The 27,596-nt window shown below is 32.5% G+C and overlaps 1 protein-coding gene across 3 annotated transcripts in view; it reads left to right on the top strand.

The window, feature by feature from the left end:
* Window positions 1-27,596, top strand: part of MAP4K3 (mitogen-activated protein kinase kinase kinase kinase 3) — a 155,564-nt gene that overhangs the window by 112,382 nt on the left and 15,586 nt on the right. For all 3 annotated transcript variants that reach the window (XR_004326248.1, XM_032497383.1, XM_032497384.1), the window contains 12 exons: window positions 5,413-5,471; window positions 10,867-10,905; window positions 11,147-11,200; window positions 12,622-12,664; window positions 14,078-14,237; window positions 15,127-15,239; window positions 18,173-18,214; window positions 20,342-20,426; window positions 21,543-21,622; window positions 25,600-25,660; window positions 25,744-25,861; window positions 27,434-27,492. Coding sequence is in view for 2 of the 3 variants with exons in the window: in XM_032497383.1 (XP_032353274.1) it covers window positions 5,413-5,471; window positions 10,867-10,905; window positions 11,147-11,200; window positions 12,622-12,664; window positions 14,078-14,237; window positions 15,127-15,239; window positions 18,173-18,214; window positions 20,342-20,426; window positions 21,543-21,622; window positions 25,600-25,660; window positions 25,744-25,861; window positions 27,434-27,492 (913 nt within the window). In the remaining variant the exon portion in view is untranslated. The remainder of the gene's footprint in view (window positions 1-5,412; window positions 5,472-10,866; window positions 10,906-11,146; window positions 11,201-12,621; window positions 12,665-14,077; window positions 14,238-15,126; window positions 15,240-18,172; window positions 18,215-20,341; window positions 20,427-21,542; window positions 21,623-25,599; window positions 25,661-25,743; window positions 25,862-27,433; window positions 27,493-27,596) is intronic.

Genomic DNA, 27,596 nt, shown 5'->3' with positions numbered 1-27,596 from the left:
GGGGTAATCACCATGCTATTTTCCAGAGCAGCTGCATCACTTTGCAGTTCACACCAGCAGCGCACAAGAGTTCCAGTTTCTACGAATCCTCTTCAATACTTGTTATTTTCTGGTGTGTGTGTGTGTGTTTTATTGAAGTATAGTTGATTTACAACATTGCATTAGTTTCAAGTGTACAGCATAGTGATTTGTTTTTTCTTTTTTTTTAACGATTATATTCCATTATAGATTGTTATAAGATATTGGGGATAATTCCCTGTGCTATACAGTAAATCCTTGTTACTTACCTATTTTATGTATAGTAGTTTGTATCTGTTAATCCCATGCTCCTGATTTATCCCTCCACACTCCCTCTCTCTTTTGGTAACCATTAAGTTTGTTTTCTGTGTCCATGAGTCTGTTTCTGTTTTGCATATAGATTCACTTGTATTGTTTTTTAGATTCCACATATAAGTGATATCATAGAGTATTTGTCTTTCTGTCTCACTTCACTAAGTATGATATTCTCTAAGTCCATTCACTTTGCTGCAAATGACAGTATTTCATTCTTTTCAATGACTAGTATTCCATTGTATGTATATCCCACATCTTCTTAAGCCAGTCATCTTTTGATGGCCGTTTGGGTTGCTTCTATGCCTTGCCTATTGTAAATAGCACTGCTGTGAACATTGGGGTGCATGTATCTTTTTGAAATAGTGCTTTCGTTTTTTGGTGTGAAGTATCCATGGTTATTTCATTCCCCTGCTTTCATTAGTCTTAAGTCCTTGGCATTGTGAATAGGACTTTAACTCTTACAAGTACTTATTGCTAGCCACTAGACCACCTAATGAAGCCAGAATGTCTAGCTGTCATCTTAGTAGACAGTTGGCACCAAGATGACAGCCCTAAATCTTTTAGGACCCAGAAGAAACATTTACCCTCTTAGAGACCTTGCTCCCTAAAAGTTCTGTGTCATCAATGATTTCTGGTTGTTTTAAGTGCTAGGTGTATTTATCTTATGATTTTGTAAATGAATTTAGAATATTATATCTCAGTTTTCATTACTATAATAAAATGATTTTTTTAATTAGGTAGTCATAATATATGAAACCAGAAGAACAGAGTTTGATTTTTAGCATTATTAGTGAGTAAAAAAGATCTTTAAATTTTGAAAGATGCCTGAGTTAAAAAAAAGAAAAAAGAAAAACTCACTATAATTCTATAATTAAATAGTTAAGAGTTTTGCCCATAACTGTAAGGCCTAGGTATATCAATCTACAAGATGCTATCTTTACATTAAAATATTATTTTATACATCTGTTCAGCTGATGCTGATTTTTTTCTAATTTGCCTAGTTTTGCTGGACATTTTGGACCATATGCCAATGAAAAATATATTAAAACTTAATTACAGTTGACCCTTGAACAACGAGGGGGTTAGAGGCACCAGCAGTCGAAAATCCAAGTATAACTTTATAGTTGGCCCTCCATATCTGTGATTCTGCATCTGCAGATTCAACCAGCAGCAGATCATGTGGTACTGTCACATGTATTTACTGAAAAAAATCTGCATGTAAGTGGACCCATACAGTTTAAACTGATGTTGTTCATGGGTCAACTGTATATGTAAAACACTATATTAATTGCTGTGGAGGAACATGAGTAGTAACATAATCATTGCTTGGAAGAAACTTACAGTATACCTGAAAAAGTAAGAATAAAATACTTAAAATTATAATTAAAAACATGTCCAAAAGATATACCCAACTGATCATTATCAGTAAACATAACTGAAGTACTTTAAGATTACCCGTGACTTAGGTCAAAATTGAATGAAGTCTGTAAGTAAAGTTTAATTTATTCTGGAAAAAAAACAGATCGGTTTTGTTAATTTCAAATCTGTTAAACTATTATTATAAAAGTTATGTTGTGTGATCACTTTTTTTACCTGTTATCTATGAAAAAAATTTCTAGGGAGAACTCTTTTCATAATTGCACAATGATATATCAGAACATTTTTTAGAATTTCAAACCTAACCTGCTGATACTCATTTCCAACCTTGCTGTACAGAAGTCATGTTTATTCAGTTTGAGTTCCCTTAAATCCTCTGCTTTTATTAGTCAGAATACTACTTGGTCAGTTAGTGTTCTGACCCTACTTGCTTTCCTTTTCAAGAAATAAGTCTTTTTTGAATTATCTAGGATCCAATCCCTTTTTAATTCTGTAAATTACCTACCACATTAAAAGGTATTTCCTAACACCTCATTCATGCCATATTTTTTCATTTTTTGATGCGAAAAAAAAATTCTGCTATTCTCTTTTTTCTTGGTTAAAATCTATTGCTAAAGTATATTTTCTTTTGTGTTTTTGTAGCCAACTGTATCAGTTCTATTGACTTCCTGCTGTTTTCTCATCAGGTATAGACTTTGTAATCTCCAGAGGGGTTTAAAAAAATAAAAAACAGTAAGATTTTCTTGATCATATGTTGTTCTTTTCCAGTGTTCCACGTTACATCCTCTGTTCTATTTCAGTTCTTGTTGGCACCACAGTTTTCTCAGAGTCTCTATCCTAGGTTCAGAAGTATTCTCCCATTCATCGAAACAAACCACTGCAGTTGGAACTTTCTGTCTCCAAAAAATGTTTTAATTGGGTTTAGGGTGACCTTCTTAAATTTTTTGCTTGAGTGCTCAGTTTGAATCTATACTAGGCTTTTGCATGTTTTCAGTCCATGTTGTTACTAATTTGCCTTTACTATGTAGTTAAACATTGTCATTCATTAATAAGTTGATGCCTGATTTATGCTACTAATTTTTTTATGTCTATCCTGACATGTTCAGATGTATTCTTACTTAGCTTGTAAAGGAAGGCCATATTTTACCATCACTTTACAAGGGTTATTTTAAGTACTTTTCCAAGTATAATTTTGTTAGCATTTTCCTATTACAGAATAATAGCTTCCAAGTCCTTTTTGAAAAGCCGTTTTAGATCAGTCTTTCTTAGACTGCCCTAAAGATATATCAGTGACTACCAGCTTTGCCCAGGTTTCACTTTTCTTCCTTTCCTTTTTATTTCTTCTCATTTTTCTTGTCTGGTTTGCTGTCTGAACTCCTGCCACATAATAGGTGCTCGCTAAAAAATAGTTGAATTAAATGAGATTAGCTACTTATTAGAAGGACTTAGTGTAATTCTTTTACTTGATAACATGCCTAGTACATTGTTTTTTTTCCCGTGAATGCTAAAACGTAACTTGATTTACGGAGAAGGAATTAATAAAGAATGAGACCCTTTCAACCTTAGCTTTCCTAGTAGGGCTTAAAACATGGTCCATGTAATAATCAGACTTGGATCTATCTACAACTTCTCCCTAGCCTGAATGTTATTCTGTATTTGAACCTACACTCAATTTTCTGTTAAAACATTGCATTAGTTACTTTATATTTTAGTTTCTTCTCTTACCTTCCTAAAAACACTGCTGACCTCAGTTGATTTTTTTTTTAAATCATTATCATCAATCTGGTAATTGTCATTTTTCAGATGGGCTGACTTTTCTTAATGACACATCTATATTTATATAACAGAAGCCATGGCCACTCTGCACACGTGTGCTTTTGAAAGCTGTCATTTCATTAAAGGCTTAAGAGATTATATTGGTTAAAGGGTTACTGGTCTGGGAGAAGGGCCTAGTTATGTGTAGTGGGAGAAAACAAACTTGAGTTCAGAAGGGTATCCACTGAGATTAGTACTTCTCTATACCAAATACCAAAGTTTAGAGGTTGCTATATAAAATCATGACCACTTAGATAGTGTAGCATAATAATTGTGTGGCAGTCTTATGATAATAGCAGTTATATCCTAGTAAGGTAAGGTGAACAGCTGTCCTTTTTCATTAGAATTTTATGTGATACCTTGTGACAGTTCACTATTCTTTTTTGTTTATGATGTATTATCTTTTCTGTCACTGGTAAGAACATTTATTATTATGCATGGAAGAACACAATTATTAAAGAAGACAAAATGTGAGCCTTGTCAAAACCAGGCATTTGACTTTTATTTTCATCAGATATTTTTTTGACAGGTCTTGAGGTATTTAAATTTTTAAGTGCTTTTCACTTAAAAGTGATGCATTTCTTAGACGTCTCATATTGCTAGGCTTAGTACTTTTGTGATCTAGAATTATCTGTATGTATGTTAATAAAGCTGAAGTGTTAGTTACCAATTTACAGTAAAATAAACAAATGGCATTTGAGCAAGCATTTATTTAGGGCCTAGTTAGTATGTGTCAGGCATGATGCCAGACACTAGGGAAGAAAGATGGATTTAATAATTTTCCTTTGTTTCAGGAGCTCACAGCCTAGCTACCATTTTTATAGACTTATAAATTAATTAATTAAAGGGCAGCATAAGTGCTAGAGAAGTGTGTGTTAAATGCTGCGCAGACATGGAGAAGGTTGCAGCTATCCTCCTGGACAGTCTTGGAAGGCTGCTCCAAGGAGGTGACCTCGCATTAAGTCCTCATCGTGCATCTGACAATGACTTGTAAAATTAGAAAGCACTTTAAGTATACTATATTCTAATGAAAATAAAATTCATGTAAAATGTTGAATATTCCCCATTTAATGTTAAAACAGTACTTGAAATACAGTGGCTTAAAAGGGGGAGAAAAGGAGAATTCACTCTGTACTTTCCATGGTTGTTGGAAAGCATTTTTTCTCTAAAAAGGCATTTGAATCAAGCACATACATTGTTAGTTCCTTTAAATTTCAATTCTTAACTCTACAACCTTCAGCATTCATTGGAAATGTTTAAATATTTGAAGAAATGTCTTAATAATATTCATTTAAAGTTTTGCTGCTTAACTCTTTAAAAAATCATTAAAAGTCCTTCAGTGCAATTTATAATCTTATGCAAGTTCACATTTACAATTTACTTTAAAAGAGCACCCTGTTTCATATCTTTAAAAAATTATTATTACTGCATGAAATAGTAGAAATATGTGAATATGTATATATACATAATTATTAACAATCTCATGTACAAAGTTAAACCAAGATTTTTGTTGCTTGTTCTCTTCTGTAATCATTTTTGTTTCATTATCGCTTGAGAATAAATACCTCATTTGAGCTTTTTTCTTTCTAAAAATTGATTTTTTACAAATGTTAATTACAGAAGCAATAACGATAAATGAACCTTGCATATACTATTCAAACAAATTCCCAGAAAAATATCGAACTTAAATAATAAATTATATAAATCAGGGCTATGAACTTCAGTCTATTTTATTATTGGAAATGTCACCATGCCTTCTTTTTAAGAACATACAGCAATACAGATTTATTTGAAGTCTGGGTTTCTCTTTTTAAAAGCAGTGAATATTAGTGTATCATGATTTGTGATATACCACTATTTGCTAAATATTTTGTTTTGTACTATTAGGATCTACAACTAGAATATGGACAAGGACACCAAAGTAGTTACTTTTTAGGAGCAAACAAGTAAGTAAAATTCTTTTAAAATTAAATTTAAACTCAAGAATAATTAAATTGACTTAAAATATATTATATACTAATCATATTTTAAATATTTATAGTAGTAAATTATATTAGTCTGTTAGATATATTTGTAATATTTTTTTTTATTGAGATATAGTCTATCGTATGTTTTTAACTTTTTTTCACTACTACCTTACTAATCATCTCATTAATTGTCATAATGGGGACAGTCACCTTAAATTTTTATATCAAGCTACTTTATGGACCTTACTTGTTAGACAAAACTAAGTACATTCCAACTAAAGATGAGTTTATGTTTCAGCAACTTACTTCTTTTATTTGCAAAGCTGATCAGTTTATTCCTTACAGAACTTGCTTTGGTACGTCTCTCAGATGTGTTGGCCTCTGTAAACAGCTGGAAATGTTCACACTGTTTAGAAATCTTTATCTTTTTAGTTCTTAAGAGTCTTTTAAAAAGTAGGTAACAGCTAAGTATCATTTATTTCATGCAAGAAATAAACCCAACAGTTATTCAAGGTCTGCTCTACACCAGGCAGTGTCTGGGTGGTACAGCACAGGGGTGAAAAGGCACCTTATAAGGCATAACAATTTAAGTTATTAATAGGCCTGAATTAGGAAGATACGGAGACAGGACTCCACTATTCCCCATGCAGTCTCATTTCCTGAGTTCATGGACAAATTATCATAATAAAACCTAATTTATAAGGAAATACTTAAATTGCCAAAATCTCCTAGCAATCTAGTTTTTATTTTAATAATCAGAACTCCCTAAAATTTTAAAATACAATTTCAGTTACATTAGTGAGTTGAGACATATATATATACCCATATTTTAAGTTAAGCACTTGAGAAATGGTAAATAAAGACAAGTAGCTCAGATTTAGAGATAATAATGCAAAAATCATGTCTCTCCCTTTTTATAAACTAAATAATGTTTAATTTAAATACACCTAAAACCTAGAGAAGGCTTTGAAGTGACAGAAATGCATTAATTTTGATTTAAGCTGAACTTTAGTTAAACACTATGAAGTGTTTTGTTTTTATTACCCTTGCTTATGTTTCCTAAAATGGAAAGTAAGTCTAAAGTTTCCTTGGTAGAAAAATGAAATATTATCTAAATAGTAACTACTTGCTATTTATAGTTTGTCCTAATTTGTTGATGGACAACAAAGGAAAATTTATCTTATAATGAGTTAGCAAATAAAAAATTCTGAAGTGTTTTTTTTATGTTATTTTGTCTGAATTTGAGGTCATTGGTTTTATGGACCTTGTTAGCAATTTTCGGTGTATTTTAAGAGAATGGATAATTTAGAAAAATATTTCGTTTGCCTTTTTTGGTTTATCTTAAATATATTTATATATTCTTGCAAAAATACCCCCCAAATGGCCTATCACTAAATGCTTTTCCAGATTCCTTTGTTCCCATTGTCTGAATTTTTATTGTTAGGCATTTTCATAGTATATAGTTACTTTGGCTAGGTGAAATGTTAATAATTTGCCCAACCTTCATTTTTTGATTAATTGGATCCCTGCTTAAGGAACTGTATTCTATATAATGAATCACTGGCAAGGTAGGTTGGCCAAAAGCTTGACCTTTGGCTGTGTTTCATGTACAGGTATATACATACATGTGACATGAGCATGGATGTAGCACTTCTCTTACTGTACTGATATACGTCTGCTTTATTCTTGTGATTAGGCAGTGTTTTAAAACTCACAGGATTTCCTGCTTTCTCCATAGGTGATCAGGCAGACAAATTTCCATTTATGGGTTTCTACCTATTCCAGACCACTCAAGAACTATCTAAAATAGTTTTGTTTTTTTTTTTTAAATAGAATGCATATATATTTTGACTTACTAGGCTGTTTTCTTTTCTTTTGAATTGTTATAATTGGGATCAACTTTTCAGACCATTTAAAGTTGACAAAATATTATTTTTAAAAGAAAACTAAATTGTTTCTGATTTTGTTTTTAATGTAGAGCAAAAGTTCTAAAAATAATTTTCTAAAGACTTAAGTTATAGTGAAAAGAAATTCCTAGCATAATTAAATGTGGTGGTAGTAAATGCCAGATCCAGAGTCAGAACTGTCTCTTCCTATAAGCTGTGCAATTTTGAGAAATTTACCTCAATTATCTCTAATAAATGGGGATTATAATAGTACCTGCCTTATAAGATGCCAAGGGTGAAATGGAATAACCATTATAAACCATTTTGCACATTTAGGGTTTACTGAATGTTTATTCGTTGCCCTTATTTGTAGTATTTACTCAATAAATAAACATTGATCATAATAACAAGTGAAGTATGAGTGAATAAAACTGCTTTTTGGTTTTAAAGAAATAGAGAAGTTTTTTATTTTGTTTTTTCAAATATAATCAGGCAGTACTTATAGGTTGTAAAAGGCTGATTATAAAAAAACTAAGTCAGGTAATTTGGAAAGATTTTAGTAACCAGCAGCACAGATTTTTTAGTTAATTCAAACATGCTAGATATTTTGTAGGTGGTTTTTCACTTCTCTCCCTATTATTTTCTTCACTTTATCAGTTAAATCTATGATCTTCATTTGCACATTGTTCCATTTTTAACCTTTTCATCCAAATTTCCTAATCATTTTAGATTGACTTAGTAATTCAGTATCTGAGGGCATCATTTTTGCTTTGCTCATTACTTTCTCAAAATTTCATAATAGAAGAATCCAAGTGTACTAGTGAATAGTGATATTGTTTATTGTATAGCATTCAGTCTTGATGGTTAAATTAGTATCATATTTTTCGCATTGCTCTTAAGATACAGTATTTAGTATAAATGGACCTTTAAGCAAATTTAGCTGTGTTTCATTTTCTCTTTTATAAAGGCTGAAAAGCAAATCATATTTCCTGCCTTTCATTAAGACTTCGTGAATTCTGTAACTTTATAAGTAAATATCTTAACACATAGTAGGAAATTTAGAAGTAAATGAATTTAAAAGAGATTTTTAAAAAGTGGAATGCCATATAAGTCCAATTAAATACAGTAAACTGAAAATAAACTACATTTTAAATTCCCCTTTTAATTATTTTCAAATCCTAATATTCTCTACTGGAAAGAGAAATGGCTCAAAAAATATCATTATATGCTTTAAAAAAAGGTTTTTTCCACATCTAAGATGATATGAAAGCCCACTGTACAGTTCAGAGATACTATGTTTAACTTGATAAAAATAGTTTAAAGCAGTGCTTCTTAAATTTTTAGTCTCAGGATCCCTTTTCATTTTTAAAAATGGTTGAGAACTCCAGTGAGCTTTTGTTTATATGGGTTATAAATATTAATATTTATAGTATTAGAAATTTAAGTGGAAAACTTTTCAAAATATTTATTGATTTATTTAAAATAGAAGTATACTCATTACATGTCGTCATAAATATCTTGTATGTAGTAAGAAATTCCTCATTATTAAGGACCAATTCAAATGCCACCTCTTAATGGTACCTTCCATGTAACACCACTTAGTTCTTCTCATTGAGACTTAGAAGCAGCAAATAATTGCAATAAGAGGCTTTATAAGTGTCAACATAGTACAGCAAACTTTTTGTTGAGGCCCACTAATAACATTTTTTTATGAAGAACAGCTACTTTTTTTTCTGAAAAAAAAATTAGCAAGAAAAGTGGCATCATTTTATATTTTTTGCAAATTTCCTTAATGTTTAGCTTAGTAGAAGACAGCTGGATTCTCCTGTCTGCTGCTAATCTGTTGTGATACCATGTATCTTAGTAGTCTCCAGAAAACTCCCAAGTTTCATTCTCCGTGAATGAATAGTGCTTTAGTATTATGAAAAGAGTTTTGACCTTGCAGATCCCTTACAGGAGCCTAAGGGACCCCCAGGGTCCCTGAGCCGCACTTTGAGAATTGCTAGTTTGAAGAAGTGTTGCTTAGTTGATAATAATAAAGGAAACACTAATTGAGTACTTAATACCTTCTGAGTTACTACTCAGAGCACTTGTCTGTATTATTTCGTTGTATCTTCAGATAGAGACTTTGACATAGGTACTGTTGTAATTCTCATTTTAAAGATAGGGATACTGAGCTTACAGTGGCAGAGGCGGGATTCAGATTCCAGCTGTCTTTGCTTCACAACCTGTGGCCATTTTGCTATACTGCCTCTGAAGACCTGCCTTCCTAGAGCTAGCCCTTGCGGAGCTTTGTGAATAGATAATGCATTTCACTGAAGTACCTCAATTTTTTATCTGCAAAATAAGATTTGCAATTATTTTATGGTTCTTCTATGTCACTTACCACACCAGATTTGAAACTTTGTTTTTTTTAATACTTAGATTGTTATTAAGCAAACCTAATTAACATATTTGATGGCTAAAATCTAGTCTATTAATTGTTCATACCAACTAACCACACCTTTCAGTTTCTCTGGTTTTATGTTTTGATAATTCTAAGGCAGTTTTTACCACTATATATCGGAGAGGAAAATGATTAAAAGATAGTACCTTACAACTTCTGAGGAGAGTACATTTTCTGCTGATTCACTTTTACCACAGTAATCTATATAGTAACCATACTTCTCTGTATCTCATTAGCTTTAAGAAGGCTATTGAGTTTTTATGCTCAAAGAGTATAATAAAGGAAGTATGCTGCATAAACTTGCAGTGAAAAGAAGTAAGGGAACTTCAGGAATGCCATGAGTTCTCTCTTACATTCCTGGATATCAAAGTTTTATAAATTGCTCCTAATGATAAAATCCTCGCACCTGGTCTGATACAGGCTTAGTCTCCCAAAAGTGTAAATGTGTTTGCCAGTACACCCCTGGAGAACAGATACCTCAGGTAAGTGAGTGTCTTCTGTGAAAGCAAAGTGCTACTACATTCATGTATTCACATCACATGCATGCATGCTTTTGCAGAGATCCAACATGTTGAGTTTCATTGTAGGATTGCCTGAGAGCATGATGTTTTTTAAAGTGTGTCGCCTTCCTTATCTTAAGAAAAAGAAAATATAATTTCAGGTGTCAGGTAAAATTTTCCAGGTAAAATTTGAATCCTGGAAACCCCTGACAATGACCCTGCAATTATTGTTTTGTCAGTCCTATTGTGACATTTCATGGTGGGTTGTCCTTTGTTTGAATTGGTATTTTTCAGTAAACATTAGGATTTTTTGTTCATTTAAAATACATGTATAAAGACATTAGCAACAGAAAATAGAGATATCTCATTAATTGTAATTTGATGTTTTATGGTATAAAGGTGATCATTATAGCACATTTCTTGTAGTAAATAGTAAAAAAGCAATTTAAAATTTTATAGGTAAGATTAAAGTGATAAAAAATGTATTTGGGTTTTTTTTGCTTGTTTATTCACATTATTTTTAATTTTTATTTTTCTCTAAGGAGTCTTCTGAAGTCTGTTGAAGAAGAATTACATCAGCGGTAATTTTAATTTTAATTAAGCGTAAAATACTTCATGTCAGATGAGTAGAGTCTGTTTGCCCTCTTCTCTGTCATGTAGCCTAAGATTGTTTTGTTGTTATTTTAATACTGTGAATCCTGTAAAGATGTAGAAATAAAATTCTGTCCTGCAGCAGCCTTCCTGCATTTTGTAAAATTTCTTCTTGAGCTATTTTGGTAAAGTCCATTTAGTAACAAGGGAATTATCCTTCTTTATCTGTAGAGGGCATGTGGCACATTTAGAAGATGATGAAGGGGATGATGATGAGTCTAAACAGTAAGTTCTGTTTCCATTTTTGGTAAAAGAAAAGATATTTGACCTGGTTTATTAGTAAATCTGACAGCTTAATACTGAAGTAATTTTAGTATCGTTACTAATATAACATCATGGGTTGTACCACAGTTTTCTTTTCTCTGTTCTGGTTGTATTAATTGACTCAGGCATCCTTAACAAAATACCATAGACTGGTGGCTTAAACAACAGAATTTATTTCTCACAGTTCTGGAGCTGGGAAGTTCATACCTTCTGGCTGTGCCCTCACATGGTGTTTTGTTAGTGTGCGCGCGCGCACACACGCACGCACGCACGCACGCACGCACGCACGCAGAGAGAGAGCGTGCGATCTCTTCCTCTTCTTATAAAGCCACCAATTCTGTTGGAGCAGCTCCCTACCCAAAGGACCTCATTTAACCTTAATTACCTCCTAGAAGCCCTACGTCCAAATACAAACACATTATGGGTTAGAGCTTCAACATAGGAATTTTGAGTGGACACAATTCAGTCCATAGCACTAGTTGATAACAGAAAACTTTGAAAAATATTAACAAAGACAGTAAACATACCTTGTAGTTTAATGTTATAAATTAGTCATTAGTAGCTGCTGTAATTATTACCTCAACCACAGTCTTACTATATGGTTGTTTAAATTTCATCTGATATGTTTCAAATAAACATACTTTGCATATGAATGTATTTTTAAGGGGGCAATATTTTCACTTATGTAAGTATTGATATTTAGTCCTTTTCTTTTTTTGTTTTTTTAAAGACAGATACATATTCATGGTAGAGTGACAAGAGCCCCTGACAAGCAGTTGGTTTTCCTTTTTACCTCTGTGACCTTGAATCAGGTCACTTAACCTCCCTGGGCCTCGATTTCTTCATCTGAGAGTTTATGCTCAATAATCTTTTAATGTTTAGTAGTTGTAAAACTCTGATCCTGGGTTGTAATGAATCTTAACTTCAATCAAATAAATGCTGCCGAGAATTTCATAGAGCATGTATATTGCTTTCGATGAGCTTCATCAGAGATATTCCGTATCTAACAAGAGTAAAAATGAAGCTTCCATTGTGATATATTTTTATATCATTTTGCTGTTTTTCCTTAAGGCAGTTGTTGCTTATGTTTTTATATGAATTACCTTTCAGTTGATATAAATTGGAATTGTAGTTATCTTTTCCAGTTTTAATTACTATATAATATTTGAAACCAAGAAGGCACATCTACTCAGTTACTTCTGAATAATACTTCATCCAACATAACTTGAACATTTCACAAAATACTTTGTAAAACACTCATAACCTTAGAAAAAGAAACTTGTTTATGCAAATTTTTCGACAGCTTTGAAAAATTGATCATTTTAGTAATGATTTGTTTGTAAAATGAGAAGTTCTGACTCTAAGCTTTTATGTCTTTACAGTTCAACCATGAAAGCAAAAGTTCCACCTCCTTTGCCACCAAAGGTAGGCAGGCTTGTTCTCCAGTTTGAATTGCATATGTGTGTGATTGTTCTGCCACTGTAATACTATATTAGTACTTATGCTCTGGCCTGTTTTCACTTGGGATCCACAAAGAAAAATCATGAAGAAGTTACTAACCATGATATAAGTAAATGGTTGTGATTATTTTTGTTTGTCTTTTTTAAATTATCCAACTTGTTATTTAGTGTTTATTCTAAATAATAAGTTCTAGAAATCTGTACGTGAAAATGATTAAATTAATGGATTGCTATTTCATTTGGGATAAACTCACATTTTTTAAATAAGTTTTTTCCTCAAAATCTACAATCTACTAGTAACTGATTTCTTGAGAATAGGTAAAGAATAGTGATTTATCATCACAGATATTTAATTTCCAGAAGATTCTTTTAAATTAAAAATACAAAATAAAGGACAGTCATTTTCAAGATTTTTTTTTAGCAACAAAATCCTTTTGTCAAACAAAGAAGCATCATAAAATAATAATCCCAACTGATGGGATTTTTTTAAATAAAATTAGTTAATATAGGTATGATAATTTAAATTTATTTTCTAAGTTCATTTGCATAGCAAATTTTAATTATAAAGTGAACTTTTATAAAATGAGCTATTCGAGGGTTTGAAATTTTGTAAATGAGAATTGGAGTCCAATCTTGATATCCATTGTATTACTATATTTTGTTTTCATTTTATACTTTCTTAAATCATGATACACAGAGGTACATAATACTGTTTTTACTTTATTTAGTTTAACACTAGCAGAAATATAGAGATCTGAATTTCAAAGAGATAAATTCTGAGCAGTCTTCCTAATAAAGAACACATTATAAGGTTTTATAAATTCTCCAAACCTTCAGCTGACTGGAGGTTTTCCCAATGTCTGCACAGAAAGTTTCTCAGGTGTCCTGCATTGCTGTGTTAGTATTCTCTCATTTGATAAAATCTTAATTAGCATCTTCTCCTACTCCCAGTCTGAAATTTTATGCATTAGCATAAAAGACATTGAGTCATCTAAAAGAGACAGTTAAGATTAGCCTTGTAAAGAGGTGAACTTTGATTAGCCTGAATGTTTAAAATAAAAAGAGACTCATTTAAATTGGAGATCAGAAAGAGCAGAATATTTTTATTTAGCATATCAAGTGGATAGGCTTGTGAGGAGTTAATAAAAAGAGACCTTTTTTTTCTGAGAAAACTTACCTAGTGTACATTTTCAGGATATAACGATCATCTGAATCAGATAGTTGAATAACCTTTGAAACTCAGCTGATAAACACAGTTTGAAAGCCTCTGATATGTGATAATATTTACTTCAGGAAGAATATTTAATATTTTTAATGTTTAATGAAACATGAATAATTTCCTGTTTAATCATTGGTCTCCTTTTCTGTATTATTTCAGCCTAAGTCCATATTCATACCACAGGAACCTCATTCTGCTGAGGATGATAGTCAAGGAACAATCAAGAGATGTCCCACATCAGAGAGCCCAGCAAAACCATCCCAAGTTCCACCGAGGCCACCACCTCCCAGGTTACCTCCACAGAAGCCTGCTGCTTTAGGTAATGGGGGAAGCAGGGGTGAATGAAGAATGTTACCAGGTTTTCATAACATGTGGGAAAATGGGGGGAAATCCTTCTTTAAGAGATTATTTGAAATTCCTTTGAGGAGGAGAGAAGAAAGAGGCAGTAGCTCTGGAGGTATTCTCTACTTTTGGGGTCATGGTTTGAAGTGTTTTTATGACAGGATTACCTATGCCCTAGTCTGGGATATTTTGCCCCTTGCTTCTCATTTCATATCTAGCCTTCCCTATTTTGGAGAATTGTTTATGTCCAATTCATCGTTTATTTAAAGTGTTGCAACGAAAGAAACAAAACTCTGAATAAACAAGGAAAATGTATTTTGGTTCTCAGTTACTTCTGTTTTAGAAAAAAAAAAAGAGAGTACCTTGTCTAACTCCTTTATTTTATTTCATTTAATTGTTTTTAGAAAAATGATTGTCAATATTTTCTAAGTATTTGCCTCCAAATTAATACTGGAAGGTGCTGTTATAATACTGTAAAGTTTCTTTTGTGCATTGCAAAAGAAGCAATTAAAAAAAGAGCAGCTAATATTTCTTGAATAACAGACTATAAATTGCCCCTTTCCTGAAAATAGTTATGTATTCAGTATTTTTTTTCTTTTGAACACAAATATATGTACTTAGAACTTAGATACAACCTTAATTTTAATTTCCCTGTATGAAAGAAATAGAGATAAAAGTAGAAGAATCTGTGTATATGTGTATATATATATATGACTTGTAACAGTACTGAATATTCTGATTGTGTGATCCCAGATGAAGACTGGAACTGTCTTAAAATATTTTTGTTTCCTACTTGATAATTTTCTGAATGAAATTTTTGTGAAAATTAATCCTTTTTTAATATATTTAAACATATCTTATTGAAGGAAATGGGGTGAGCTCCTTCCAGTTAAATGGTGAACGAGATGGTTCATTATATCAACAACAGAATGAACATAGAGGCACAAACCTTTCAAGGAAAGAAAAGAAAGATGTACCAGTAGGTATTTATATTTGTAAGCTCTTCTTATATTTGTTTCTTTTTTCACAACTAAAATAGTTTTGTAATTACAATTAGTGGAACTATATCAGTTGTATATTTTACAATTAGTATATTTGTACTTTAGTATATTAATTATAATGATAATAGATTGTTTAAATCTTGAAAAAATTGACTTTGTTGTGGTAAACTTGAAGGCTTTCTGCTGTTCAAATTATTTAGGCCAATTTATGATAGCGTATTATAAAATGTGACCTTCTGCATATAGGTAAACACTTAGTATTCTTGTGATTGTTGAGAAAATATTATACTCAGTGATGAGAATTGATTCTTACAGATTCTTTTTATAGTCTCAAGAACTTATGGGAAGAAGGACATAGGCAAATAAGGAAAATAGCTTCTACCTCAGGACAAATTTCTGTTTCACACTTTATGATATTACTACTCTTACTCAAAGAAAATAGCTAACAAAGAAGAAAATTTGATTATTTTCTAGTAGATATAAGGTATCACTTCAGGAGAGATGAAATTAGCCTTAGCAGCTGTTCCTGTTACAAATGTTGGATAACTGTTGCTATGACATAACTACTGCAATGTAAATAGAATTTTATCAAGGAGATTAAAAATTTTTCACATTTGTAAAGAATTTACTCTTGATCATCAGAAGATGTTTGTCCATCATCACAGAACTTAAAACAACAAAAAAGTCCTTTGTTATTCCTATACATATTTATAGGACATTTAATATGTTTGTGTGCATATAGCTGCAGTTTTGTGCAGTAAGCACATTGCTACAAGCTTTTGTACTGTATCTGTTCAACTGTTTTATAAGATTTCACTGTGGAGTATGACACTGTTTTTTATAATTCAGTTAAGTAAATTTGACTGGGGTTATCCATTGTAATCTGTGAAACTTAGGACGTTTTTAATAAAAGTATGAAATGTCCTTCACGAATAGGTTTTATGAAGTCTGTCCAACAGAGTAGTGCCTTTTTGCTTTCATCAATGTAAGTTTTAGCAGCCCTGCTAATGTAGTAGCACAAAAATGCAGTTCTATGACTCTAACACAGTATAAGAACCCTGGAGAGATGAATACATTTTTTAAATTTATTCATTTTCAATTCATTTTTTCTATTACCTTATTTTACTAGGATAAGGAATAGAAGTTAAATTAACAGTCTATAATTCTGAAATAAATATGTCACGACTGTATCAAAGGATAAACAGTATCTATGGTATATGGAAACATGATTATAGTTTGTACAGCTTCTTGAAATTATTTACAGCTAATTCTGTCAGTACTTAAGTTAAACATGACAGTTATTAAAATTAAATCCAGAATTAAAAAAAGATATTTTGCTAAAATAGATGATTTATGATAATTTAAGGACATCAATATAAAAATAAGTACAGATTATTTGCAAAATAGGAAAAAATTATCAGAAATTGATGGCAGTATTAGTCTGTATATCCTCATAAACATATCTATAAAGTAAAGTTTCAGTCTTTAGAATGTCTAAAAGTTACTCATGTAAGTAATACTACCCAGAATATCTCATTTGTATCATGTATATGACATCAGTTAACAGTGGCTTTTAAATTTTTGTCTCATTTAAATAATTGATTTATAGTCGATTGAGAAATACAATTATAACATCATTCTTATAATGATGGTATTAAGATAATCTCAAAAGAAATCAAGGTTTTTTCATAAATTTATGTTTAAAGTATAATCTCTTCCAAGGAGAGTCTTTCTCCAGAGACAAATCATGTACCCCAGGAAATGTAGCCACTTAGAAAAATATCTGGTACTCTTGAGAATATTGCAGATGAGCAAAAATGTGCTGTTTTTGCTCTCCTTAAACTATCAGTATACTGTGACCAATGATTCATACATTTGAATTCATCAAAATTTAAAACTTCAATTGACAAAACACTCTGTAAACAAAGTAAAGATCATCTGCAGACTAGGAGAAGGCATTTGTAATATATATAACAAAAAGTATTCAATTAGATTATATAAAGAGCTCCAACAAATACAGTTAAAAAACTCAGTTAAAAAAAGATGGGAAATGAATTCATAGAGGAGGGAAGAGGGAATAGAGTTAGCCAATAAATGTTTTTTTAAAAACACTCTCAAGCTTCCTAGCAATCAGAAGCGTGCAGATTAACAAGAAACACAGGAGAAAACATATTTCACTAATCAGTTTGATACCATTATGTGTCTGTGAGACTATAAGGAACCAGGACTCTCATACATTGCTGGCGGGTGTTATGTGAAATGGGCACTTTGAAAGGCAATTTGACAGTCAGTATCCACTAAATTGTAAAAGGTACAGACCCCATGTTCCACTGGTTTCACTTCTCATGGTCTCTAAAAAAACCATTCACACATTGTGTAATAAGGTATGTACAAGGGTGATCATTTCTCCAATGTTGTTACAGTAAAAAAAATTGAAAATAATCTGAATATCCAATAACAACTAAGGAATAGCTAAATAAAGTCATACTGTGCTGCAGTTAAAACAAATGAATCAATGTGCTCATATAAAACACTGTCCAAGACCCAGTGTTGAGACAAACAAGTTGATAAAAGTGAGTGTTTCTGTTCAAAAACACACAAAAACAATATTTCTGTGGGATCATATATATAAACATGCAAAAAGGTCTGGAAGGATACACAAATACATGAGTACATATAATTGCCTAGAGAAATGTTTGAAAGGGTACGTAGTAAACCACTGGGGGTGGGGGGCAGGTACTAGGAATAGGTGAACTGTAGAAGGACTATAGGGAACTTCAGCTTTATCTGTAATGTTCTGTTTGACAAAAAAGAATGTATTCATGTATTTTATTCCAATACATGTGGTTGAAATACAGTATTGATATACCAAACAACAAGAAGTATAATCATGCATTTGTTCTTTTTCTAGAAGCCTATTAGTAATGGCCTACCCCCAACACCTAAAGTGCATGTAAGTACAAATATCAAATAGGTTAAGTTTTCAAACTAAATACAACAGCAGATAATTGCTTAAATGTGTACCTTTGGTTGGGTTTTTTGGGTTTTTTGTTTTTTTTTTTCACCTGATTGAAAGAACCATTATTATTGAAAAAAAATCTGGACGATTGCTAATTTAAATATTAATTGATTATATCTGGAAAAAAGCTTTTCAAAAGGAAATTATGATAAATTATGTATTTTAAAGCTACTTTATTTGAAAATTTGTTAATATTTTCTTTGCCCATACTTTTGAAGCAGCGTAAAAAAGGCACGGGTATAATAGGAAGTACAAAATGTAGATATGACACATTTTTCTCTTACGTGTTTTCAATCATTAAAAGCATAGAATTTTAGAACTAGAGGAGCATCTAGCCCAAACTCTGTTTTGCCCATGCATAAAACTGAGACCCAAAGATCTTAGTCACCAAGATCACAAAACTTCACCTAGTTCTAACCAGACCTAGAACTGGAACTTAAATGTGTCCTATATTATAGTCCTTGTAGGTTTTTTTAGAAATAAATACATACCATGATGTCTTTTTTAGAATTAAAATTACATTAATGCACCATAATTTTTGGTTAGTATGGATAGAGCAACATTTTTGCTGATCTAAATCTATAATCTTAAAACCTTATGTAACATTAGTGTCCATAGTTTTCCTAGTTCTTTCAATTCTACTTTTTAACCTTCTTACCTTTTAACTCTACTTTTTAATTAGTATAAAGATCTAAATTAATTATCTCTTATGTTACAAAATAAAAAGGTTTTTGGGTGTAGAGGTCACCCCAGTCTAGCAGAGACATGCGCGCGCGCACACACACACGGATGAGAGTTCCTATTGGGCTACAAAGTGAAACTCCTGTATCAGGTATGCAGTTGACAGGGAAGAGCTGATAACTGTGGGCTAACTATAAATTTGATTTAACTTGGGACTGGTTTGATTGTTTTGTACCTCATTTTGTCATTCGGATTTTTAGGGGATTATCAGTACCTTAACATAGCAACTTTGGTACCTGTCTTAAGGATAATTGTGGGATTAATTAAATCATATAATTTCTGCCCTACACTGTAAAAACATTTTTTACTGGTATCCTACCACCTGGTAGTATTGCCAGCCTGTTGTTCTTTTTGGGGGACTATAAAATCTTTTAAAATATTGGTTGGTAGATTTCTATGAATAAAAAGGAAATCTTGGGGGGGGGTGTATCTCAGCAGTAGAGCTCATGCTTAGCATAATCCCCAGTACCTCCGTTTAAAAAACATTTTTTTTTTAAAAAGAAAATCTTAAGATTTATTATTTTGATTATTTTATGTTAATTTTTTAATCCATTATAGTCAGCTATAATCGCTCAAAGTATTATCCCCATAATTGTGAAGAAAACATTCCTGCTCTAAAATGATGTATAGTCCTGTTCCTCTGACCAAATATTTCTGTATTTTTCCCTCAAGTTCTTGGGAGTAAAAGTGATTAAATAAGTAAGCTTTCTTGTTTTTATTTATTCCAACCAGAACAGTAATTAACATTTTACTCTTTGAAGATCAAAAAAAAATGTTCAAATGAGTGACATATATTTCATTATAAGGTATTTATTATCTGAAAGGTTTGTAAATGGGCTTGACAAATCAATATTAACATCAAAGAATAAAGCTTTTAATTGAATCCTTCCAGGGAAAATAATCAGATAGCTCAGTGTTTTTTAAAAGTGGGTTTTTTGAGATTGAAGTACATATATGAATTTCAAATCAGTCGTATCTCTTCCACTTTGTCATATTAAATTCAGTGATTAATGCTATTTTTAGGCTTATGAAATAAGCACATTTTACCTTTGTAGAGATTATGATTTCCTTCTCACCAGAGACTACTGTATTGCTCTTAATGTGGAACATATAAGTAATATTTCTGTAAGCAAATTATTTTGCAGAATTAGTTACTATTACTGCTTTGTTTATTTCAGAAGATAGGAAGAATAAAATGACTCTCTGAAGTAAAACCTTGTATCATTTGACAGTTCTTGTGCCTGGAATCTCTGTGGTACCACTGTAAGACAAATGAGTAAGACTTTGTATATTTGTTTAGTTATTTTTTTGTTTTTCCAGATGGGTGCATGTTTTTCAAAGGTTTTTAATGGATGTCCCTTGAAAATTCACTGTGCAACATCCTGGATAAACCCAGACACAAGAGGTAGTACTATGCCTTTTCATCAGTTTTATTTACTTTCTACATATCTTCCTGAAAAAGAATTCGTTACAGTTTTTTAAAATATTTTAAGTTAATATGTTTCTCTGTGTTATTAGCAGTGTTTGAGGTGACACATGACGTTAAAATTTCAGTGTACTGTCACCATACCGATATGTTGAAACCATATACTCTGTGCCATCCATCTATGTAAAACATACATTTATTTCACAGGTAAAGAAAATGACACTCAAAGAGAGCCATTGTGCATAGCCGATCGGTAGTAGAGCTGCCGTTTGAACCCAGTTCCATCCTGTCTGACCCTATAGCTTATGCCTTTAATCTGCCAGTCCTCATCCTAAATATTGGGCAGTATAGGCATGCTCTTGGCATTCTGAGTTGTTCTCAGCGTACTTCAGCTTAGTCTGGAGAAGTTCTTCACCTGTTGTTTTTTGTTTGTTTGTTTTTGTTTCTGGGGGGGGCAATTAGATATGTTTGTTTGTTTGTTTATGGAGTTATTGGGGATTAAACCCAGGACCATGTTTTATATTATCATAAAAACCAATCAAACAGGAGCATGGTCAAACTTCTAATATCTTTTAGAAGATACTGAGTACCCTAGCAGGTATTCAAGTGTTAATTAGCTTTTTAAATAGGCAGTAGTCAGATCTTGTTTTTTTTCATGTTATGTTTATAATAACAGCCCATCTGCAAAAATATTTTAAGTCTATATCAGCTATTCTTGATTTGTATTCTGTATGTCAGTTGCACGTGATCCTCTCCCAAAAGGAATTTAGAAAAGGAACTGCAGAGTCTCTACCAGTCCTTAGCACCCCGTGATGAGTGAGGGGCCCTAGCGTGCCATTCTTCAAAGCTTCTTTTACATAAGTGTTCTTCACTGCTTTGAGGCTGATATTTGCATATAACTCAATTCATTGAGCTAGTGTTTCTGAGCACTTATTTGCATTAAAATAAAAAATACTGCTTAGAGACCATATGTTAATGTATATATAACATATGGTTATATATACACATGTTAATGTATATATACTTTAGATTATATAAATCCTTTTAAAAAATATCTTATATATCAAATTCAGTGGATTACTTTTGTTTTTTCAGATCAGTACTTGATATTTGGTGCTGAAGAAGGGATTTATACTTTGAATCTCAATGAACTTCATGAAACATCAATGGAACAGGTATGTTATTTTGTATTTTTCCTTTTGTTGAATTCTTAAGTTATTATATGTAGACACTAAATGAGAAATAAATTTCAGCGCTATGATTTGCTGCCTCTTTTATTCATAAAACCTTCCCAGAACATGTTCTGTTTACCAGATACTAAAGACACATTCAGAGGATTAGCCCTCACCTTTAGGGAGCTCATGCTGTAACAGAGGAAGCAGACATGTAAACCAGTAACTGCAACACACTTGGAGTTAGATGGCACACTCGGAGGGAGTACAAGATACAGGTCACAGAGGTGGCTATCACTAGCGCCTCCTGTGGGGAGATGAGAGACATAAATGGTGATGGTTGACAGACAGACAGAGGATAAACATGAAGGCATGGAGTCATGAACAGCATGGCATGGATGGGGAACCATGAATGGACACTTTGATTGGAGTATAGAATGAATGTAGAATAGTAACAATAAATGGAGCTGGGTGGGCAGGCAGGTGCCAAACCCCAGAGCTTTGTGAACCATGCTGATTATCAGATCTGTGTTTTAGAAATAACTCTTTGCATGGTGGTGAGAGATGAGACTAGAGACTATGGTTAAAGAAGTGTCTAGTCAGGGCAGAAGGAAGAAGGCAGAGAGGAAAAAATGGGGTTTGGAATTGTACGGGGACATTTTTGTCACAGTGACTTAGGGGAAGCTTTTGGCATTTAGTACCCAGGGGCCAGGAATGCTAAAGAACCTGTCTACAAAAATGATGATAATGATGACATTAATAGCTAATACCTATAGAAAGCTTACTATGTGCCAGGTACTGTTTTTAAATGCTTTACATATATTAATTTACTCAGTCTTCACAGTGACTCTTAGAAGTAGGTACCATTGTTATTATCATTTCAGATGAGAAACCTGAAGCTCAGGAAGTAGCTTTTCAAAGATCCCACAGCTGTCAAGTAGATGAACTGGGATATGGGCCCAGGCAAGCTGGCTCCAGGGTCCCTGTCCTTAAATACTTCATCATACTGTCTCTCCCACTTGCAGTGCTTCTGTAGAGAACCACTGGACTTAGAGAGGGATTAAAGAGCTAGAACTGGCCAAATTGAATGACCAGTTGAACATGAAGATTAAGGAGAAATCCGGGTTGACTTCAGGTTTCTTGAGTGACTGAGTGAATGACAGGACCTCCAGGCAGAGTGTAATGTACAGGAGAAGTCAGTTTGAAGGGAATGATGATGCATTCAGTTTGGTCATGCTGAGTTTTGGGTGCCTGTGGGATGTATGTATAATCCTCCATTCTCAGTATCAGTTGATTACAAACAAAATGGAGAGCAAAATCCATAAGTAATAATAATTTCTTTGTAATGAAATATACCCATCGTTTGTCATCACATTTTTTAATCGGATTTTTTAACTGTTCGATACACATACTTTAAATCTTTTAATCTGGGAGAAAGTATAGTGTGAAGTAGCTGAAAAATACATACGAAGTAGGGGAAAAAAGAAAAGAATCTTGTTATTTGTAATAATAAATAACTAATTCAAACGTGGTTAATATTTTTCTTGGATATAATAAGATACCTAAAAATCACAGTACTGGTATGAGTATTAATTGTACACAGCAAGACCAACATCATGGGGTAAGCATTTATCAACCTAGTTTAAGGGACTGTTGAGTGAAGGCACTCAACCCCACCCAGCGCCAGTCTGTAGTAACTCCCCTTCTTTGAAATTACACAACTGGGGTAATATTTTTTGAACTAAACATGCCCATCAAAGTGAAATATCTTCCCTCCCAGAGGAAGCCTATAGGAGTAGAGAATGTGAGTATACGTGAGATCTTGAGATTCTTCATCTTACTGTGAAATTGATTATTATGCCGTGAGTCTCCTAGATAGGGGAAGATGCTGAAAGGTGAGAACATGACACAGAACATGACAGAGAAATGATGTAAAATTTATCTGCTTTTATTATTTATAGCTAACATTTATTAGGCACTCAGTGTGCACCAGTCTTCTCAGCACCTTACATGGAGCATCGCGTTCACTCACCACGACAGCTCTATAGGATAGGTGCTCCGTTTTACAGATAAGAACACTGAGACACGGAGATTAAGCCAGTTACCCAAGGTCACAGTGTCTTTGAGAAAGCAGCCATCTGAATCTAGGCAAAATGCAGAACCCACTCTTCTTAATAGTGTACCTTTATTAAACTGATTATTTCACCCAGAAATAATTCACCTCTTTTGGTAAGGAAAGTAGACATTAAAAATCTAGAAGCTTTAGAATTTTACTGAACATGGTTAAAAATGAAAATCAGAAGTGAAATCCAATATTTAATAAAACTTTGCGTAAATACTTTTCCATGTTCCCTATGTTGATATTTATCAAAAGAATTTGTCTTAACCCTGGTACTTTATATGTGATTGTGTTAATAAACCCACTTATATTTACAAATATGTATTTTCATAATAAACTATAGGTTTGGTACTAGCAATAGCTTTTTAAGTATGTATTTTTCTGAAAATAAACTCACATTTCAATCCTGAATTAAATGAAAATCAGCTTCTTGCTACTTTGACAACATGTACTGGTATGTGTCTTGGAGTAAGTTATTTCCCCTTCTTTTATCTGCCTAATTTTCTCAATGTAGCCAATGTATTCTCAATTCTATTGTGAAATTTTTATGAAGAGTATAAAGCAGGGAATGTTTATATATGTACTTTCAGTCTGAGACACAGTTATAATAGGCAAGTTTTCCAAAATTAAAACCCACATTGCAATGCCACATTTACTTGTTCGGAGAAATTACATGTTATATGTAGGTACATTTAGCAAATAAATGAAAGAATCAGATTTTATTTAAAATAGATTTTACTTTGTTTCTCCCCCTTTTATTATTACCTTCTTTTAATTATTCAGGGCCATCATTGTGACTCTGCGGTTTAATAATGTCCTTAGAGACCTCGATGTTTCATCATTCGTCTCTTCGTTCTTCCCATCACCTAACCCTCGTCCCCGTCTGTTTTGGAGTAACCTAGTAGGGACTGTCAGGGCAAACCCGTCAGCCAAGCTTGTTAAATCAGAATCCTTAATTACGTTCATCAGTCGTTCCCAAACCTCAGACTCTCCTGGAGGGCTGGTTAAAACGTAGATCGCTGAGTCCATCCTCAGAACTTCTGCTTCAGTAAGTCTGGGACGAACCCCAATAATTTGCATTTCTAACTTCTAGTAATGCCCAGGTGACGCTGATGTTGTGGGTTCAAGGACCACTTTCAGAACCACAGAACCACTCCCAATGAAATGTTAATGAGAGCAATTGTTTCTTCCTTCAAAATATATTAACTGTGTTTCATGAAACCCTCTTTTCTTTGCCCTAAATACGATCGATCACTTTAAAGCTTCCAGAGAGGTGCCTCTCAATTCTTATGTGCTGGATTTTAGTAATGAATTCCACATGTATGTCCTATATGATTTGTAAGTTTTCATCATATTTTCTCTCAGCCTATTTTTCCTCCATACCTCAAGTTTCCATATCCTGTGTTTCACTACACCGTGATCTTTTTTCTCTCTCCTCTGCTCTAAAAGCCATACATGTCCCATATGCCTAGATAAGGACATTTTTTTGGAAGTACACAAGAAAGTCTTAATTATTTAAAACCCCAGATCCAAAATAAAGGAATAGATGTTTGAAAATGTCCTTCACCCCATGTAGTTTGGAATTACGTAGTCCTTACCGTAAGGAGACTGGAGCTAATCATACCATGTTGAAACTTAGATAATGAAATTACACTGCTAATTTATTTTTCTTCCATATAAATGTGTATGTATGTATATCATCTTGTATTAAGTACCTTACAAAATGAATTTCTATTAAAAATAAGTTTCCTTTTTAAGAACTGGCCTATTGATATGACAGCACACATGGTTAGTATGTGCGTGTTTACACCACTGTTATCCTGGTACCCTTTGTAAACTCTGTGCTTTTTTTTTTAATCAGCTATTCCCCCGAAGGTGTACATGGTTGTATGTAATGAACAATTGCTTGCTGTCTATATCTGGTAAGTTTTTTAGTTTTTAAATACCTTACAGTTGTTCCTGTTTATGTTATCAGTTTTTATGTCTTACTCATTTTTCTCTACAGGTAAAGCCTCTCAGCTTTATTCCCATAATTTACCAGGGCTTTTTGATTATGCAAGACAAATGCAAAAGTTACCTGTTGCTATTCCAGCACACAAACTCCCTGACAGAATACTGCCAAGGTAGCTGTACATTTAGTTGTATTTTCATCCATGGAGATAATGTTAATTTGTTGTAGAAAATAGTTATACTACAGAAACTGAAGAAGCGTTAAGCTTGGGGGTGTAGAAATCGTGTAACGAAAAAACTGCAAAAAGTAATATATTTTCAGAAACGTTTATCACATTCTTTTAAAATTTTCTACTTTATGCATTCCAATTACATCAAACATTTTCTTTCTAAATTTTTCATTGTTTTTCTGCAAGGTTAAAACTTTTTTTTTCTGTAATTTTATGGTAATTTTATATCACAAAGTGCTTTAGACTTATTGTGTCATTTTGAATGAAATAAATTTTTCTGGAAGTATTTTCTAAACTTAGAAAGTGTAAATGACTTATTAAATGAAGATTTTTAATAGAATATAATTACTACTTAGAAATCGAAGTGTTCTGCTTTTCTACTTTCAAGGATTTTTAATTATGTTCTCTTCTTTTTGGTTATTATTATATTGGACCTCATTTGTTTAGTAAAGTTCTCCTGACTGGTATAAATTGTATTTTACAAAAATTTTATAATATAACCCTTCCTCCTTTGCAATATTAGTTGCAGAGAGAGTAATGTAGAACCTTAGCTTTTAAGTAGCTTGAAAATCTGTTGTTAATTGCTGAGTTTACAGTATAGCTAAGATTTATATGCCCCTTTGTGCACAGAAAAAGATTAAGTTTTTGATGAATATTATTTTAAAATATACTGCAAGCTTTTTTGTCTTAAAATAGATTACACTGAGTTTAATTGGATCTTTTCATCATGACTTGATAGTGGATTATGAACTTGATTTATTATACTTGTACTGTAATCTCTGTAGTTGGAGTTAGGGGTATGGCTCCTAGTCAGGGAGTTTCTTCCCATGTTGTTTACGTGCCCCTCTTTCTCTCCCAGCTGCCACTTTGTGCTGTTGTTTTTCTGCCTACTTATAGCATGTCTCCATTTTCTCCAATTTTCTGACTTTGATAATCCTAAAAATTCCTGTGAACTTAGAAACTGACCACCAAACTTTAAAAGTAAAGAGCCCCTAAAGAGTGTAACACGCATAAACTTTAATGCATTAACTTTTTTATGTCATTTTTTCAGAATAGAGGCCTATTCTTTTCCTAGTTTGTGGCTCATCTTTTTACTTTCTCAGTGGTATCCTTTGGTAAACCAAAGTTAATAACGTATTAAACAAATTCATTCAACGAATTGAATGCCACTCACAGTTTGAGGTGCTAGGGATCCATCAGTGAAAAAATATCAATTTAAGTGTATCAGTATTTTCCTGAATGATTTGTTTTTGCATTTTTAAAAGAAATCCCAAGGTTGTATTCTTCTAAAATCTGAATATTTTTAGTTTTGTTTTTCTTATTAAATCCTTAATCCATTTGGAATTGATTGGAGGAGGGATGAGAAAGTTACCCAATTTATTCTTATTTTTAACAGATGACCTATTATGTCAGTGCCAGTTTTTGAACAGTTCATCTTTTCCCCACTGATCTGTGACAGTACCATTATCATGTACTAACTTTGCCTACATGTATTATATATTCATTTCTATTTAGGAAATTTGCTGTATCAGCAAAAATCCCTGAAACCAAGTGGTGTCAGAAGTGTTGTGTTGGTAAGTAAACTGTCTGAAATCATGTAGCTCTCCTGCTTTGCAGAGTGTATCAGAAAACGCAGTAAGACGCATTTTTAAACCTAGTGTAGAACAGTACTACTCCA

The sequence above is a fragment of the Camelus ferus genome, chromosome 15 (assembly GCF_009834535.1).
Source record: "Camelus ferus isolate YT-003-E chromosome 15, BCGSAC_Cfer_1.0, whole genome shotgun sequence".
NCBI lineage: Eukaryota > Metazoa > Chordata > Mammalia > Artiodactyla > Camelidae > Camelus > Camelus ferus.
The sequence above is the reverse complement of the archived record's forward strand: the minus strand, read 5'-3'. Positions and strand labels throughout refer to the sequence as shown.